We start from the raw sequence: 13582 nt of genomic DNA, 5'->3' as shown, positions 1-13582 counted from the left end.
AGCCGCTTTCTCCTGGATATGGAAAAAAAACCTCAAGAGATGGGTCCCACATCAAAACATTGGCGGGGCAGCTTCGGATTCATCCACTTCACCAGCAACCTAGTCCCTTGAAGATCGGGCCCCATTTTAAAGGCCTCCCCAGTAGAAGTCTAACTAACAGCGAGTGCAGATAGTTGACTGGCTACAGGAATCTTTGAGTCAATATAAATTGGGAACATTAAAACATTTATTTTTTTACCAGTTAAAACCTTGCACCTTAGCAATCAGATGCTGCAAATCTGAAACAGAAAAATTCCTGTCAGAAATGCTCAGCAAGTCAGACAAATCGGAACTGATTGGATTGCTTTACAGACAGCCAGTATAGACTTGATGAGCTGAATGGCCTCCTTTTGTGCCATAATGATTCTAAGTCAGGTGCCATCTGTAGAATAAGATCTGAAACATAAACTCTGTTTCTTTCTCCATGCTCTCTAACTAACCTGCTGAGTATTTCCAGCATGTTCTGTTTTTTAATCTCAGATTTCCAGTAACATAGCAGCCACAGTATTTTGCTTTTGAGTTGACCTAGGTATCCGGGCCAATATTTATTCTCTAATGAATATCACAAACAGATTATCTGCTCATCATCACATTGCTGTTTATGGGATTTGCTGTGTACAAATTGGCTGCTGTGCTTCCTGCATTACAATGGTGACTACACTTCAAAAGATAATTGATTGGCTGTGCAGCACCTTTGGATGTCCTGAGGTTGTGAAGGTGCTATAAGATGCTACATAAAGTACAAGTCTTTTTTATACTTGAGCCCATGGGGGCAATTTTTTCCTGACGTATGTGGTGCTTATGTTCGGCTCTCATGTAGTTCATGTGCAATCTACAATAAAGAATTAATTATTGAAAGTACTAGCAGTATCTGACTAGAATTAAGGTATCAGGAAACAATTACACAATTTCATTCCTTATTTGATTTAGAACAGAGGTTTTCAAAGTGGGGTCTATGAGAGAATTACAAGAGGTCTATGAAGTCGATTTTACCCATCATATTCCGGTGTGTGTTGATTCACTAACAGTTGGTTACTGTATGCTTGTAAAATAGATTTTCTGCTATGATAGTTTGAATAGCTACACATCGTACTTACTTTTATGGGGCAGGATAGCCGTTACTGGAGAGGAGGTCACCTCGGTGTAGTTACCACGTCCAATGCAATTATCCAGTTTTATAACTTTTGTTTTAGAACACTGTGCCATCCCATGATCACTGGTGATAATTACATTAATTGTGTTCCAGAGTCCAGCCTTTTGAAGTTTATCAATTAAATAGCCAATGTGATTATCCACTTCCTTCAACATATTCTTCATTTCGTGACTTTCAGGTCCATAACGGTGTCCAGTGGCATCAGGTTCCTCCCAATACAATGCCCCAAAATTAATGGATTCTGTTAAGTTGGAAAACCATTCTATAATGTGGTCAGCTCTCTGATTGAATGCAACATCGCGGTCATATTTCAAAAAATAGGAAGAAGTATGATTCTGTATTCTGACATCAGTACCAGGCCACATTACTCCACCACTCTTGTGCCCTTGTTGCTGATTAGTTATCCAAATGGGAGTGGCCTCATTCCACCAAAACTGATCTTTATCTGCAAAGGTTGAAAATGTCTTTTTGGTGGCTGCATCATACATCGTATTGGCCACAATACCATGGCTTTCTGCATAGCGGCCTGTGACAATGGAGTAATGATTTGGGAAGGTTTTGGTAACAAACACGTTTGTTACATGCTTCACATGGACTCCATCAGCAATCATTTTCTGAAGGTTCGGAAAGTCGTATTGTTCAAGATAATCGGCCCTGAATCCATCAAAGGACACAAGAAGTAATCTAACCTCAGAGGTGTTTGTTGCATTATTACAATGGCACTCAAGGAATCCAGATATGAACACCAAGATATAAACCCATAGGCTCTGCATTTTGGGATAGTTTTCTGTAAGTTGCCGCAGTCTTACTGTTTTTCTGGGAGGCCTATTGGTACACTGAAAGATACAAGGCAGTTATTAAATGGCAATAGCAATATCAAAATATGACTGCTTACACGTTATGACTTGAATGGTGTCTTTAAACATGTAGTAACAAAAGGGTTTCTCATTACTGTTCCTACTAGCAATTGGCAGATACTCTTGTCACGATAAACCCTGCACCAATGCTATAATACCGGTCAATATTGATACGGTTTCAAGCATTTCCATAAGAGTTAGGAAAAACGCACTCTATTACTTCTGCTGTACCATATTTGAAAATCATGACATTATTTATATTGAATTCAGAACTTTTGAGATGCAGCTTTTGAGTTTTTAAAGGCTTTTACAAAGCTACATTTGGATAAGAGCCATAGGTGATCAGGCAAGATCTTATCTTGGGACAGCAGCAGCCCTCGCGAGAAGCTCACAATTATATGGGCCCAGATTCAAGGTCAGCGCTGAAGCAAGGGAACTCATTGTTTGTCAAAGATAGCTCCCCATAGAGTTAAATTCTCCCAAGCCACTGCCGCTCGATGGCAAGTGTGGAGGGAAAATATGGCAGCAGGCCCAGAAATCAGTTTCACACCAGTGTGAATTTACAGTGGGATCTTCCGCCGGTGCCCGCCATAGTTGCTCAGAAAATCCAGAGGCAGGCAAGAAACCCGTCTGAAACAATGTGGCATACAGATGGCGGGACTCACACAAACAATGTCTAGGCTGTCTACAGAACTTGGGATGTAAGCGGCCTGAAAGTCCGGAATACCATAGCAGTGGAGCAGGTGGACCTTCCAGATTAGGTGTCCTGAATGGGGTCTATCTTCCAACTTCAGAATGTTCCTGGTGATCCATCTTCGTTCTCAGGAGATCCATCTTCCGGTCTCAGAATCTTCCCTTTGATCTATTTTCATTTTCAGACAATCCACCTATTCTTCAACGGTGTCAGGGATGTTGGACAACTTTTCAATGTGGCACCCAGACATAACGGTGGACTACACACCATCCAGGCCTGCCCCGCCACTGAATAAGATGTAAAACACCCAAGTGCATAATTAATGAGGTCAGGGCTGGAAGATTTGGAATGTTTTCCCACCAGCCTCTGAAGCGGGAAACACCTCTGCTTAGATTCTCCGTTCCTCCACCCCCCCCCCCCCCCCCCAACCTCCCCGAACCACGGGAATTGTTGCTTCTCCGCTCCACCCCACCCCCACCTCCCCCAAGAAAACACAAGCATGAGGGTGACCCCCAAGTGAAGGAGACACAGCCAGAGTGAGACACATCCAGAGTGGGAATTTGGAACTTGGTAATTTGATACAGTGAGGTAATTCGGTGCAGAGTGGGAGAAGGTGCTTTTTCCCTACTGTTTTGTTTTCTCTCTTCTGGCCTGTAACTTTTCATCTGCATGGAGAGAACCAGAGAGCATCTGAGAACCTGGGATGGTAAGTGATTTTTATTCATTTTTTGTTACCTTTTCAAATTGGGGGGGGGGGGGGGGGGGCGGGGAGGAGAACTGAAGTGACGTCACAGTAAAGCTGTGACCTGATTGGTTGGTTGGGAATCTACACTAAATTTAAAACTTAAGCATTGTTAAACTAATTAAACATAATTACTTAATTATAATTTAAAGGGGGATCCAAGCCAGAGATCGGAGAGTACTGTATTTAGCGTTCACATTTATAGTAGAAATCTAGTGCTAGAAAACATATAGTTAACAGTAACTTTTTTTGTTAAATTTAAAATTTAATTTACTAATTAATTGATGTAATGTCAATTAGAGGGGTGCAGTGCTCTGACTGTGAGATGTGGCAGGTCCGGGAGGCTTCTAGCATCCCGGATGGCTTCATCTGCAGAAAGTGCACCCAACTAGAGCTCCTCACAGACCGCATGGTTCAGTTGGAGCAGCAGTTGGATGCACTTAGGAGCATGCAGGTGGCGGAAAGCGTCATAGATAGCAGTTACATAAATGTGGTCACACCCAAGGTGCAGGCAGAGATATGGGTGACCACCAGAAGGGGCAGGCAGTCAGTGCAGGAATCCCCTGTGGTTGTCCCCCTCTTGAACAGGTATACCCCTTTGGATACTGTCCGGGGAGGAGGGGGGGGTAGCCTATCAGGTGAAAACAGCAGCAGCCAGAGCAGCGGCACCACGGCTGGCTCTGATGTTCAGCAGGGAAGGTCAAAGCGCAGGAGAGCAATAGTCATAGGGGACTGTATAGTCAGGGGCAGGGGCACAGATAGGCACTTCTGTGGATGTGAAAGAGACTCCAGGATGGTATGTTGCCTCCCTGGTGCCAGGGTACAGGATGTCTCCGAACGGGTAGAGGGCATCCTGAAGGGGGAGGGCAAACAGGCAGAGGTCGTTGTACATATTGGTACTAACCACATAGGTAGGAAGGGGCAAGAGGTCCTGCAGCAGGAGTTCAAGGAACTAGACAGAAAGTTCAAAGACAGGACCTCTAGTGTTGTAATCTCGGGTTACTAGCCACGTGCTAGTGAGGCTAGAAATAGGAAGATAGAGCAGCTAAACACGTGGCTAAACAGCTGGTGTAGGAGGGAGGGTTTCCATTATCTGGACCACTGGGAGCTCTTCCGGGGCAGGTGTGACCTATATAAGAGGACGGGTTGCATCTAAACTGGAGAGGCATAAATATCCTGGCCGCGAGGTTTGCTAGTGTCACATGGGAGAGTTTAAACTAGTATGGCAGAGGGTGGGTACCGGAGCAATAGGTCAGATGGTGAAAGCATTGAGGGAGAACTAGGGAATAGGGCCAGTATGGCTCTGAGGCAGAGCAGACAGGGAGATGTTGCTGAAAACAGCGGGTCTGGGGGCCTGAAGTGCATATGTTTTAATGCAACAAGTATTACAGGTAAGGCAGATGAACTTAGAGCTTGGATTAGTACTTGGAACTATGATGTTGTTGCCATTACAGAGACCTGGTTGAGGGAAGGACAGGATTGGCAGCTAAACGTTCCAGGATTTAGATGTTTCAGGCGGGATAGAGGGGGATGTAAAAGGGGTGGTGGAGCTTCGCTACTGGTTCAGGAGAATATCACAGCTGTACTACGGGAGGACACCTCAGAGGGCAGCGAGGCTATATGGGTAGAGATCAGGAATAAGAAGGGTGCAGTCACAATGTTGGGGATTTACTACAGGCCTCCCAACAGCCAGTGGGAGATAGAGGAGCAGATAGGTAGACAGGTTTTGGAAACGAGTAAAAGCAACAAGGTTGTTGTGATGGGAGACTTCAACTTCCCCAATATTGACTGGGACTCACTTAGTGCTTGGGGCCTGGACGGGGCAGAGTTTGTAAGGAGCATCCAGGAGGGCTTCTTAAAACAATATGTAGAGAGTCCAACTAGGGAAGGGGCTGTACTGGACCTGGTATTGGGGAATGAGCCTGGCCAGGTGGTAGAAGTTTCAGTAGGGGAGCATTTCGGGAACAGTGACCACAATTCAGTAAGTTTTAAAATGCTGGTGGACAAGGATAAGAGTGGTCCTAGGGTGAATGTGCTAAATTGGGGGAAGGCTAATTATAACAATATTAGGCGGGAACTGAAGAACCTAGATTGGGGGAGGATGTTTGAGGGTAAATCAACACCTGACATGTGGGAGGCTTTCAAATGTCAGTTGAAAGGAATTCAGGACCGGCATGTTCCTGTGCAGAAGAAGGATAAATACGGCAAATTTCGGGAACCTTGGATAACGAGAGATATTGTAGGCCTCGTCAAAAAGAAAAAGGAGGCATTTGTCAGGGCTAAAAGGCTGGGAACAGACGAAGCCTGCGTGGAATATAAGGAAAGTAGGAAGGAAATTAAGCAAGGAGTCAGGAGGGCTAGAAGAGGTCATGAAAAGTTGGCAAATAGAGTCAAGGAAAATCCCAAGGCTTTTTACACAGACAGAAAAAGCAAGAGGGTAGCCAGGGAAAGGGTTGGCCCACTAAAGGATAGGCAGGGGAATCTATGTGTGGAGCCAGAGGAAATGGGCGAGGTACTAAATTAATACTTTGCATCAGTATTCACCAAAGAGAAGGAATTGGTGGATCTTGAGTCTGGAGAAGGGTATGCAGATAGCCTGGGTCACATTGAGATCCAAAAAGATGAGGTGTTGGGCGTCTTGAAAAATATTAAGGTAGATAAGTCCCCAGGGCCGGATAGGATCTACCCCAGAATACTGAAGGAGGCTAGAGAGGAAATTGCAGAGGCCTTGACAGAAATCTTTGGATCCTCACTGTCTTCAGGTGATGTCCCGGAGGACTGGAGAATAGCCAATGTTGTTCCTCTGTTTAAGAAGGGTAGCAATGATAATCCAGGGAACTATCAGTTCCGCCAATCTTTTTCGGAATTGTCCAATTATCCTGATTCTGAACAATTGTGATTGATTTTATTTTTTCAGCTTCTGAAATTTCCTGTGGACCTTTGTCTACACTTTCAATTGTGTTTATACAGAATATATCTTCCAAATCTAATTCATCTTCTACAATGTCGGATTTATCCTCTTTATTTTTAGATTTGTTTAACTTCACTTCTTGTTTCATGCTGCAAACGTTTCTGACAGCTGTTCATTGTGAATTCATCCCTGTTCTGCACTGCAAGGCAAAATGATTTAGTCTGCTGCACTTTGCGCAGACTTTTCCGAAGGCTGTGCATTTTGTTGAATGGGCGTGGCCACAATGCGTACACATCATGACCCTGCTTGCGTCATGCGCAAACTGGTCATGCGCATGCGCAGAACAGTCTCCATCCGGAACGCGCTGTCTTTCCAAGTGCACCCGCGCAAACGGCTGCCTTCTGTAGCGCTGATTTTTTAGGTGCACCACAGCTTCAATGGCATGGACCACGTTGTGCTCTTTCGCGCCACATTCCCGAATCAGTATATCTGTGTACTAATTTCTTGAAAGATCACTCGCACGACACATTTCAATCGCGCCTTCTAGCGTTAATTTTTTTTTTGTTTAAGCAAACATTCTCGCAATATTTCATTCTTAATGGCTTCCGAGGGCAGCATGTCGGAGGAGGTTGCATGTTTGATGGCTCCTGCTCGAGGCTTGATTTTTTTTTTAATGTAATGCCCGGTCCCAGGGGCAACTTTTGGTTAAATAAGTTCAGGAAGACATAAGGAAGAAAGATGTCCAAAACCCAAAGGAAAGCTGCCGTGAAGAAGGGGGCGAATGAAGGTTCGCAGTTGAGTGGAAGGGTCGGCTGAGCAACTGGAAGGATGGTGGAGGCTGGGTTGCTGGGCGGGGCCGCACTGTTTAGGCAGAAAAGATGACCGAGGTGATGGTTGTGGAACTTGTAAAACAGTTCGCAAAGCACATGGAGGTGATGGGGAAGGAGATGATGGCAGCATTGAAGGTGCTGGTGGAGAAGGTGATTGCCCCAGTGAAGGTGGTGGTGTCGAGAATGAGAAACTGAAGGGGGTGTAAGAGGCCTTGTTGGGTTCCGCCAGTGTCACTTAGCTCCTGAGCTCATTACCACCTTGGTACAAACATGGGCAGGAGTGGGTGCATCAAGGTAGCATTTGACCGAGTATGGCATCAAGGAGCCCTAGTAAAACTGGAGTCATTGGGAATCAAGGAGAAACCCCTCCGCTGGTTGGAGTCATACCTGGCACAAAGGAAAATGGCTGTGGTGATTGGAGGTCAATTATCTCAGCTCCAGGACATCACTTTAGGAGTTCTCCAGGATAATGTCCTGGGCCCAACCATCTTCAGCTGCTCCATCAGGTAGTCAGAAGTGGGGATGTTCGCTGATGACTGTACAATGTTAAGCACCATTTGCAACTCCTCAGATACTGAAACAGACCATGTCCAAATGCAGCATGATCTGTTAAATACCTAGGTTTGGGCTGACAAGTGGCAAGTAACATTTGCACCATACAAGTGCCAGGTGGTGACTATCTCCTACAATGGAGGATGTAATCATCGCCACTTGACATTCAATAGTATTACTGTCACTCTGAATCCCCCACAATCAACATCCTGGGTTTACCATTGGCCAGAAGCTGAACTGGACTAGCCATATTAATACTATTAAGGCGAGGAGTCTTCCGGCAAGTAACCCCTCCAGATCCCACCCAAACCCTGCCCACCATTTCCAAGACACCAGTCAGGAGTGTAATGGAATACTCTCCACTTGCCCTGATGAGTGCAGTTCCAAAAACACTCAAGAAGCTTGATACCATCCAAGACAAAGCAGTCCATTTGATTGCTACCTTTCCACAAATATTCAATCCCTTCACCACCAATGAACAGTGGCAGCCATCCATACCATCTACAAAATGCACTGCAGGAACTCACTAAGGTTCTTAAGTAGCAGCTTCAAAACCCATGGCCACTACCATCTAGAAGGACAAGAGTAACAGATACCTGGGAACACCACCACCTGGAGGTTTCGCTCAGTCACTCACCATCCTGACTTGGAATATATATCACCATTCTTTCATTGTCACTGGGCCAAAGTCCTAGAATTCCCTCCCTAACAGCACTGTGGGTGTAGCTCCACCTCTGGGACGGCAGTGGTTCAAGAAGGCAGCTCACCACCACCTTCTGAAGGGCAACTAGGGATGGGCAATAAATGCTGGCCTCACCAGGGACACCCACATCCCATAAATGAATTTTTAAAAAGCCCAAGCCTGGAAGTTTTCCAGGTGTTACTGCATTTGGACATGGACTGCTTCAATATCTGAGGAGATGCAAATCGTGTTGAACATCCCCCACTTCTGAAGCATCTGAAGATGGTTGGGCTTAGGAAACTACCCTGAGGAACTCCTGCAGTGATGTCCTGGAACAGAGGTGATTGACCTTCAACCACCACAACCATGTTCCTTTGAACCAGGTATGACTAAACAGTGGAGCATTTTCCAGCTGATTTCCAATGACTCAGATCAACTAGGGCTCCTTTATGCCACGCTCTGTTAAATCCTTCTTTGATGTCAAGGACAGTCACTCTCACCTCACCTCTGGCATTCAGCCCTTTTGTCCATGTTTGAACCAAGGCTGTAATGAGGTCAGGATTGAGTGATCTTGAACAAAGAGTGCAAAGGAGATTTACCAGGATGCTGCCTGGATTGGAGGATAGGTCTTATGAGGAAAGGTTGAGAGAGCTTTTCTCATTGGAGCGAGGACGATGAGAGGTGACTTAATTGAGGTGTATAAGATGATGAGAGGGATAGATAGAGTGGACATTCAGCGACTTTTTCTTCGGGTGGATGTAGCACAAGGGGGCATAACTATAAGGTTCATGGTGGAAGATATAGGAGGGATTATCATAGATTATCATAGAATTTACAGTGCAGAAGGAGGCCATTCGGCCCATCGAGTCTACACCGGCTCTTGGAAAGAGCACCCTACACCCAAGGTCAACACCGCCACCCTATCCCCATAACCCAGTAACCCCACCCAGCACTAAGGGCAATTTATCATGGCCAATCCACCTAACCTGCACATCTTTGGACTGGAAGGAAACCGGAGCACCCGGAGGAAACCCACGCACACACGAGGAGGAGGTGCAGACTCCGCACAGACAGTGACCCAAGCTGGAATCGAACCTGTGACCCTGGAGCTGTGAAGCAATTGTGCTATCCACAAGGCTACCGTGCTGCCCCATAAATTTAGAGTACCCAATTATTTTTTATTCCAATTAAGGGACAATTTAGCATGTCCAATCCACCTAACCTGCACATCTTTGGGCTGTGGGAGTGAAACCCACGCAGACATGGGGAGAATGTGCAAACTCCACATGGACAGTGACCCAGGGCCGGGATTCGAACCCGGGTCCTCAGCGCCGCAGTCCCAGTGCTATCCACTGCGCCACATGCTGCCCTTTTGTCAGATGTCAGAGGTAGGTTCATTATTCAGAGAGTGGTTGGGGCGTGGAACGCACTCCCAGCTATGGTAGTGGAGTCGGACACTTTAGGAACTTTCAAGCAGTTATTGGATAGGCATATGGAGTGCACTAGAATGAGTGTGAGTAGGTTGATTTGATCTTAGTTTCAGACTAGTTCAGCACAACATCGTGGGCCGAAGGGCCTGTACCGTGCTGTACAGTTCTATGTTCTAACCCAAAACAAACATCAGTGAGCAGGTTATTGCGAAGCAAGTGCTGCTTAATAGCACTGGTTTTTAAAAAAAATATATTTTATTGAAGTTTTTCAAACAAAGATTTTCCGTTTTTACAACTTAATAAAGGAATATACATTAAACGTTATTTAAATAATATATTAAACAACAGGTGGAAAAAGAAATAAACAAAAAGCAAATATCAACAACTAACTAAGAAAAACAAGAACACGGAATAATCCTCCCCCCCACCCCCACCCCCCCCCCCCCCCCCCTGGGTTGCTGCTGCTGTCTATTCTGTTTTTCCATTATCGTTCCGCGAGATAGTCAAGGAACGGTTGCCACCGCCTGGTGAACCCCTGAGCCGACCCTCTTAACGCATATTTTATTCGTTCCAGTCTTATGAACCCTGCCATGTCGTTTATCCAGGCCTCCACGCCCGGGGGCTTCGCTTCTTTCCACACAAGTAGAATCCTTCGCCGGGCTACTAGGGCGCAAAGGCCAAAACGTCGGCCTCTTTCGCCTCCTGCACTCCCGGTTCTCCTGCAACCCCAAATATAGCCAACCCCCAGCTTGGTTTGACCCGGACCCCCACCACCTTTGAGATCACTCTTGTCACACCCTCCCAGAACTCATGCAGTACCGGACACGACCAGAACATGTGAGTGTGGTTCGCCGAGCTTCCCGAGCACCTCCCACACCTGTCCTCCACCCCAAAAAACCTGCTCAGTCTTGCTCCCGTCATATGCGCTCTATGTAGAACCTTAAATTGAATCAGGCCAAGTCTGGCACATGAGGACGAGGAATTTACCCTACTTAGGGCATCTGCCCACAGCCCCTCCTCAATCTCTTCCCCAGCTCCTCTTCCCATTTTCCCTTCAGCTCCTCTACCATCGCCTCCCCCTCATCTCTCATCTCCCTGTATATTTCGGACACTTTACCTTCTCCAACCCATGCCCCCAAAATCACTCTATCCAGGACCCCTTGTGTCGGGAGCCGCGGAAATTCCCTCACCTGTTGCCTCGTAAATGCCCTCACTTGCATGTATCGGAAGGCATTCTCTGGTGGCAACTTATATTTTTCCTCCAATTCTCCCAGACTCGCAAACGTCCCATCCACAAACAGGTCCTTCAGCTTCCTAATTCCTGCTCGCTGCCAACATTGAAATCCCCCATCTATCCTCCCCGGGACGAACCTGTGGTTATTCCTTATCGGGGACCACACCGAGGCACTCGTCACTCCCCTATGTCGTCTCCACTGCCCCCAGATCTTCAAGGTCGCCACCACCACTGGGTTTGTGGTGTACCTTTTCGGGGAGAATGGTAGCGGCGCCGTCGCCAGCGCTTTTAGGCTCGTTCCCTTACAGGACGCCATCTCCAACCTTTTCCACGCCGCACCTTCTTCTTCCCTCATCCACTTACAGACCATCGACACATTGCCGGCCCAATAGTAGTCACTCAGACTCGGCAGTGCCAATCCCCCTCTGTCCCTACTGCGCTGCAGGAACCCCCTCTTTACCCTCGGGGTCTTTCCCGCCCACACAAAGCTCATAATGCTCCTGTCTATTTTTTTGAAGAAGGCCTTTATAATCAGGATGGGGAGGCACTGAAACACGAAAAGAAACCTCGGGAGGACCACCATTTTAACCGCCTGTACTCTGCCCGCCAATGACAGGGGCACCATATCCCACCTCTTAAAGTCCTCCTCCATCTGCTCTACCAATCGCGTCAGGTTAAGTTTATGTAGGGTTCCCCAGTTCCTGGCCACCTGTATCCCCAGGTATCGAAAATTCCTTGCTACTCTCCTCAGCGGCAGAGCATCTATCCCCCTGCCCTGTTCCCCGGAGTGCATCACAAAAAGTTCGCTCTTTCCCATATTTAATTTGTATCCCGAGAACTCTCCAAACTCGCTGAGTATCTGCATTACCTCTGGCATCCCCTCTACCGGGTCCGCCACATATAGCAGCAAATCGTCTGCATATAGTGATACTCGATGTTCCTCTCCCCCTCTAAGCACCTCCCTCCACTTCTTAGAGTCCCTCAGCGCAATGGCCAATGGTTCAATTGCCAACGCGAACAGTAACGGGGACAGGGGGCACCCTTGTCTTGTACACCTGTGTAGTCGAAAGTATCCCGATATTTGCCTGTTTGTAACGACGCTTGCCACTGGGGCCGCGTACAAGAGTCTAACCCATCTAATGAACCCCTCCCCGAACCCAAATCTCTTCAGCACCTCCCACAAATAGTCCCACTCCACCCTATTGAATGCCTTCTCTGCATCCATCGCCACCACTATCTCTGCCTCCCCCTCCGGTGGGGGCATCATCATCACCCCCAGCAACCTTCGTACATTGGCATTCAATTGTCTCCCCTTAACAAACCCTGTCTGGTCGTCATGTACCACCCCTGGGACACAATCCTCTATCCTTGTCGCCATCACTTTAGCCAGTAGTTTGGCGTCTACGTTTAGGAGGGAGATGGGCCTGTATGACCCGCACTGCAGCGGGTCTTTGTCTCGTTTCAGAATTAGCGATATCGTCGCCTCCGACATTGTCGGGGGTAATGTCCCCCTTTCCTTAGCCTCATTAAATGTTCTCGCTAAAGCGGGGCCAACAGGTCCATATACTTCCTATAAAATTCCACCGGGAACCCATCTGGTCCCGGGGCCTTCCCTGCTTGCATGTTCCCAATTCCTTTGATCACCTCATCCACCTCAATCTGCGCCCCCAGACCTGCCACCTCCTGCCCCTCCACCCTCGGGAACTCTAGCTGGTCCAAAAAGTGTATGATTCCCTCTTTCCCCTCCGGGGGTTGGGACTTGTACAGCCTCTCATAGAATGTCTTAAACACCTCGTTCACTTTCCCTGCTCTCTGCTCCATCTTTCCCGTTTCGTCCCTAACTCCTCCAATCTCTCTCGCCGCCCCCCTCTTCCGAAGTTGTTGGGCCAGCAGCCGGCTCGCCTTTTCCCCATATTCATATTGCATCCCAGGCAGCACGGTAGCATTGTGGATAGCACAATTGCTTCACAGCTCCAGGGTCCCAGGTTCGATTCCGGCTTGGGTCACTGTCTGTGCGGAGTCTGCACATCCTCCCCGTGTGTGCGTGGGTTTCCTCCGGGTGCTCCGGTTTCCTCCCACAGTCCAAAGATGTGCAGGTTAGGTGGATTGGCCATGATAAATTGCCCTTAGTGTCCAAAATTGCCCTTAGTGTTGGGTGGGGTTACTGGGTTATGGGGATAGGGTGGAGGTGTTGACCTTGGGTAGGGTGCTCTTTCAAAGAGCCAGTGCAGACTCGATGGGCTGAATGGCCTCCTTCTGCACTGTAAATTATATGATTAATCCCCTGTGCCTTCCTCCACTGTGTCTCTGCCTTTCCCGTGGTCAGCAGGTCAAACTCCGTCTGTAGTCTTCGTCTTTCCCTGTATAGCCCTTCGTCTGGGGCCTCCGCATACTTCCTATCCACCCTCAAAATTTCCCCTACTAATCTCTCTCTTTCTTTACCCTCTTGTTTCCCCTT

At 47.4% G+C, this 13582-nt stretch overlaps 1 protein-coding gene across 2 annotated transcripts in view; it reads right to left on the bottom strand.

Moving 5' to 3' along the window:
* Positions 1-13582, bottom strand: part of enpp4 (ectonucleotide pyrophosphatase/phosphodiesterase 4) — a 56158-nt gene that overhangs the window by 15785 nt on the left and 26791 nt on the right. For both annotated transcript variants that reach the window (XM_072499086.1, XM_072499087.1), the window contains exon 2: positions 1137-2028. In XM_072499086.1, the coding sequence (XP_072355187.1) occupies positions 1137-2028 (892 nt within the window). The remainder of the gene's footprint in view (positions 1-1136; positions 2029-13582) is intronic.

Source organism: Scyliorhinus torazame, chromosome 4 (genome assembly GCF_047496885.1).
Source record: "Scyliorhinus torazame isolate Kashiwa2021f chromosome 4, sScyTor2.1, whole genome shotgun sequence".
Taxonomy (NCBI): Eukaryota; Metazoa; Chordata; class Chondrichthyes; order Carcharhiniformes; family Scyliorhinidae; genus Scyliorhinus; species Scyliorhinus torazame.
This window is presented reverse-complemented; position numbering and strand designations above follow the sequence as displayed.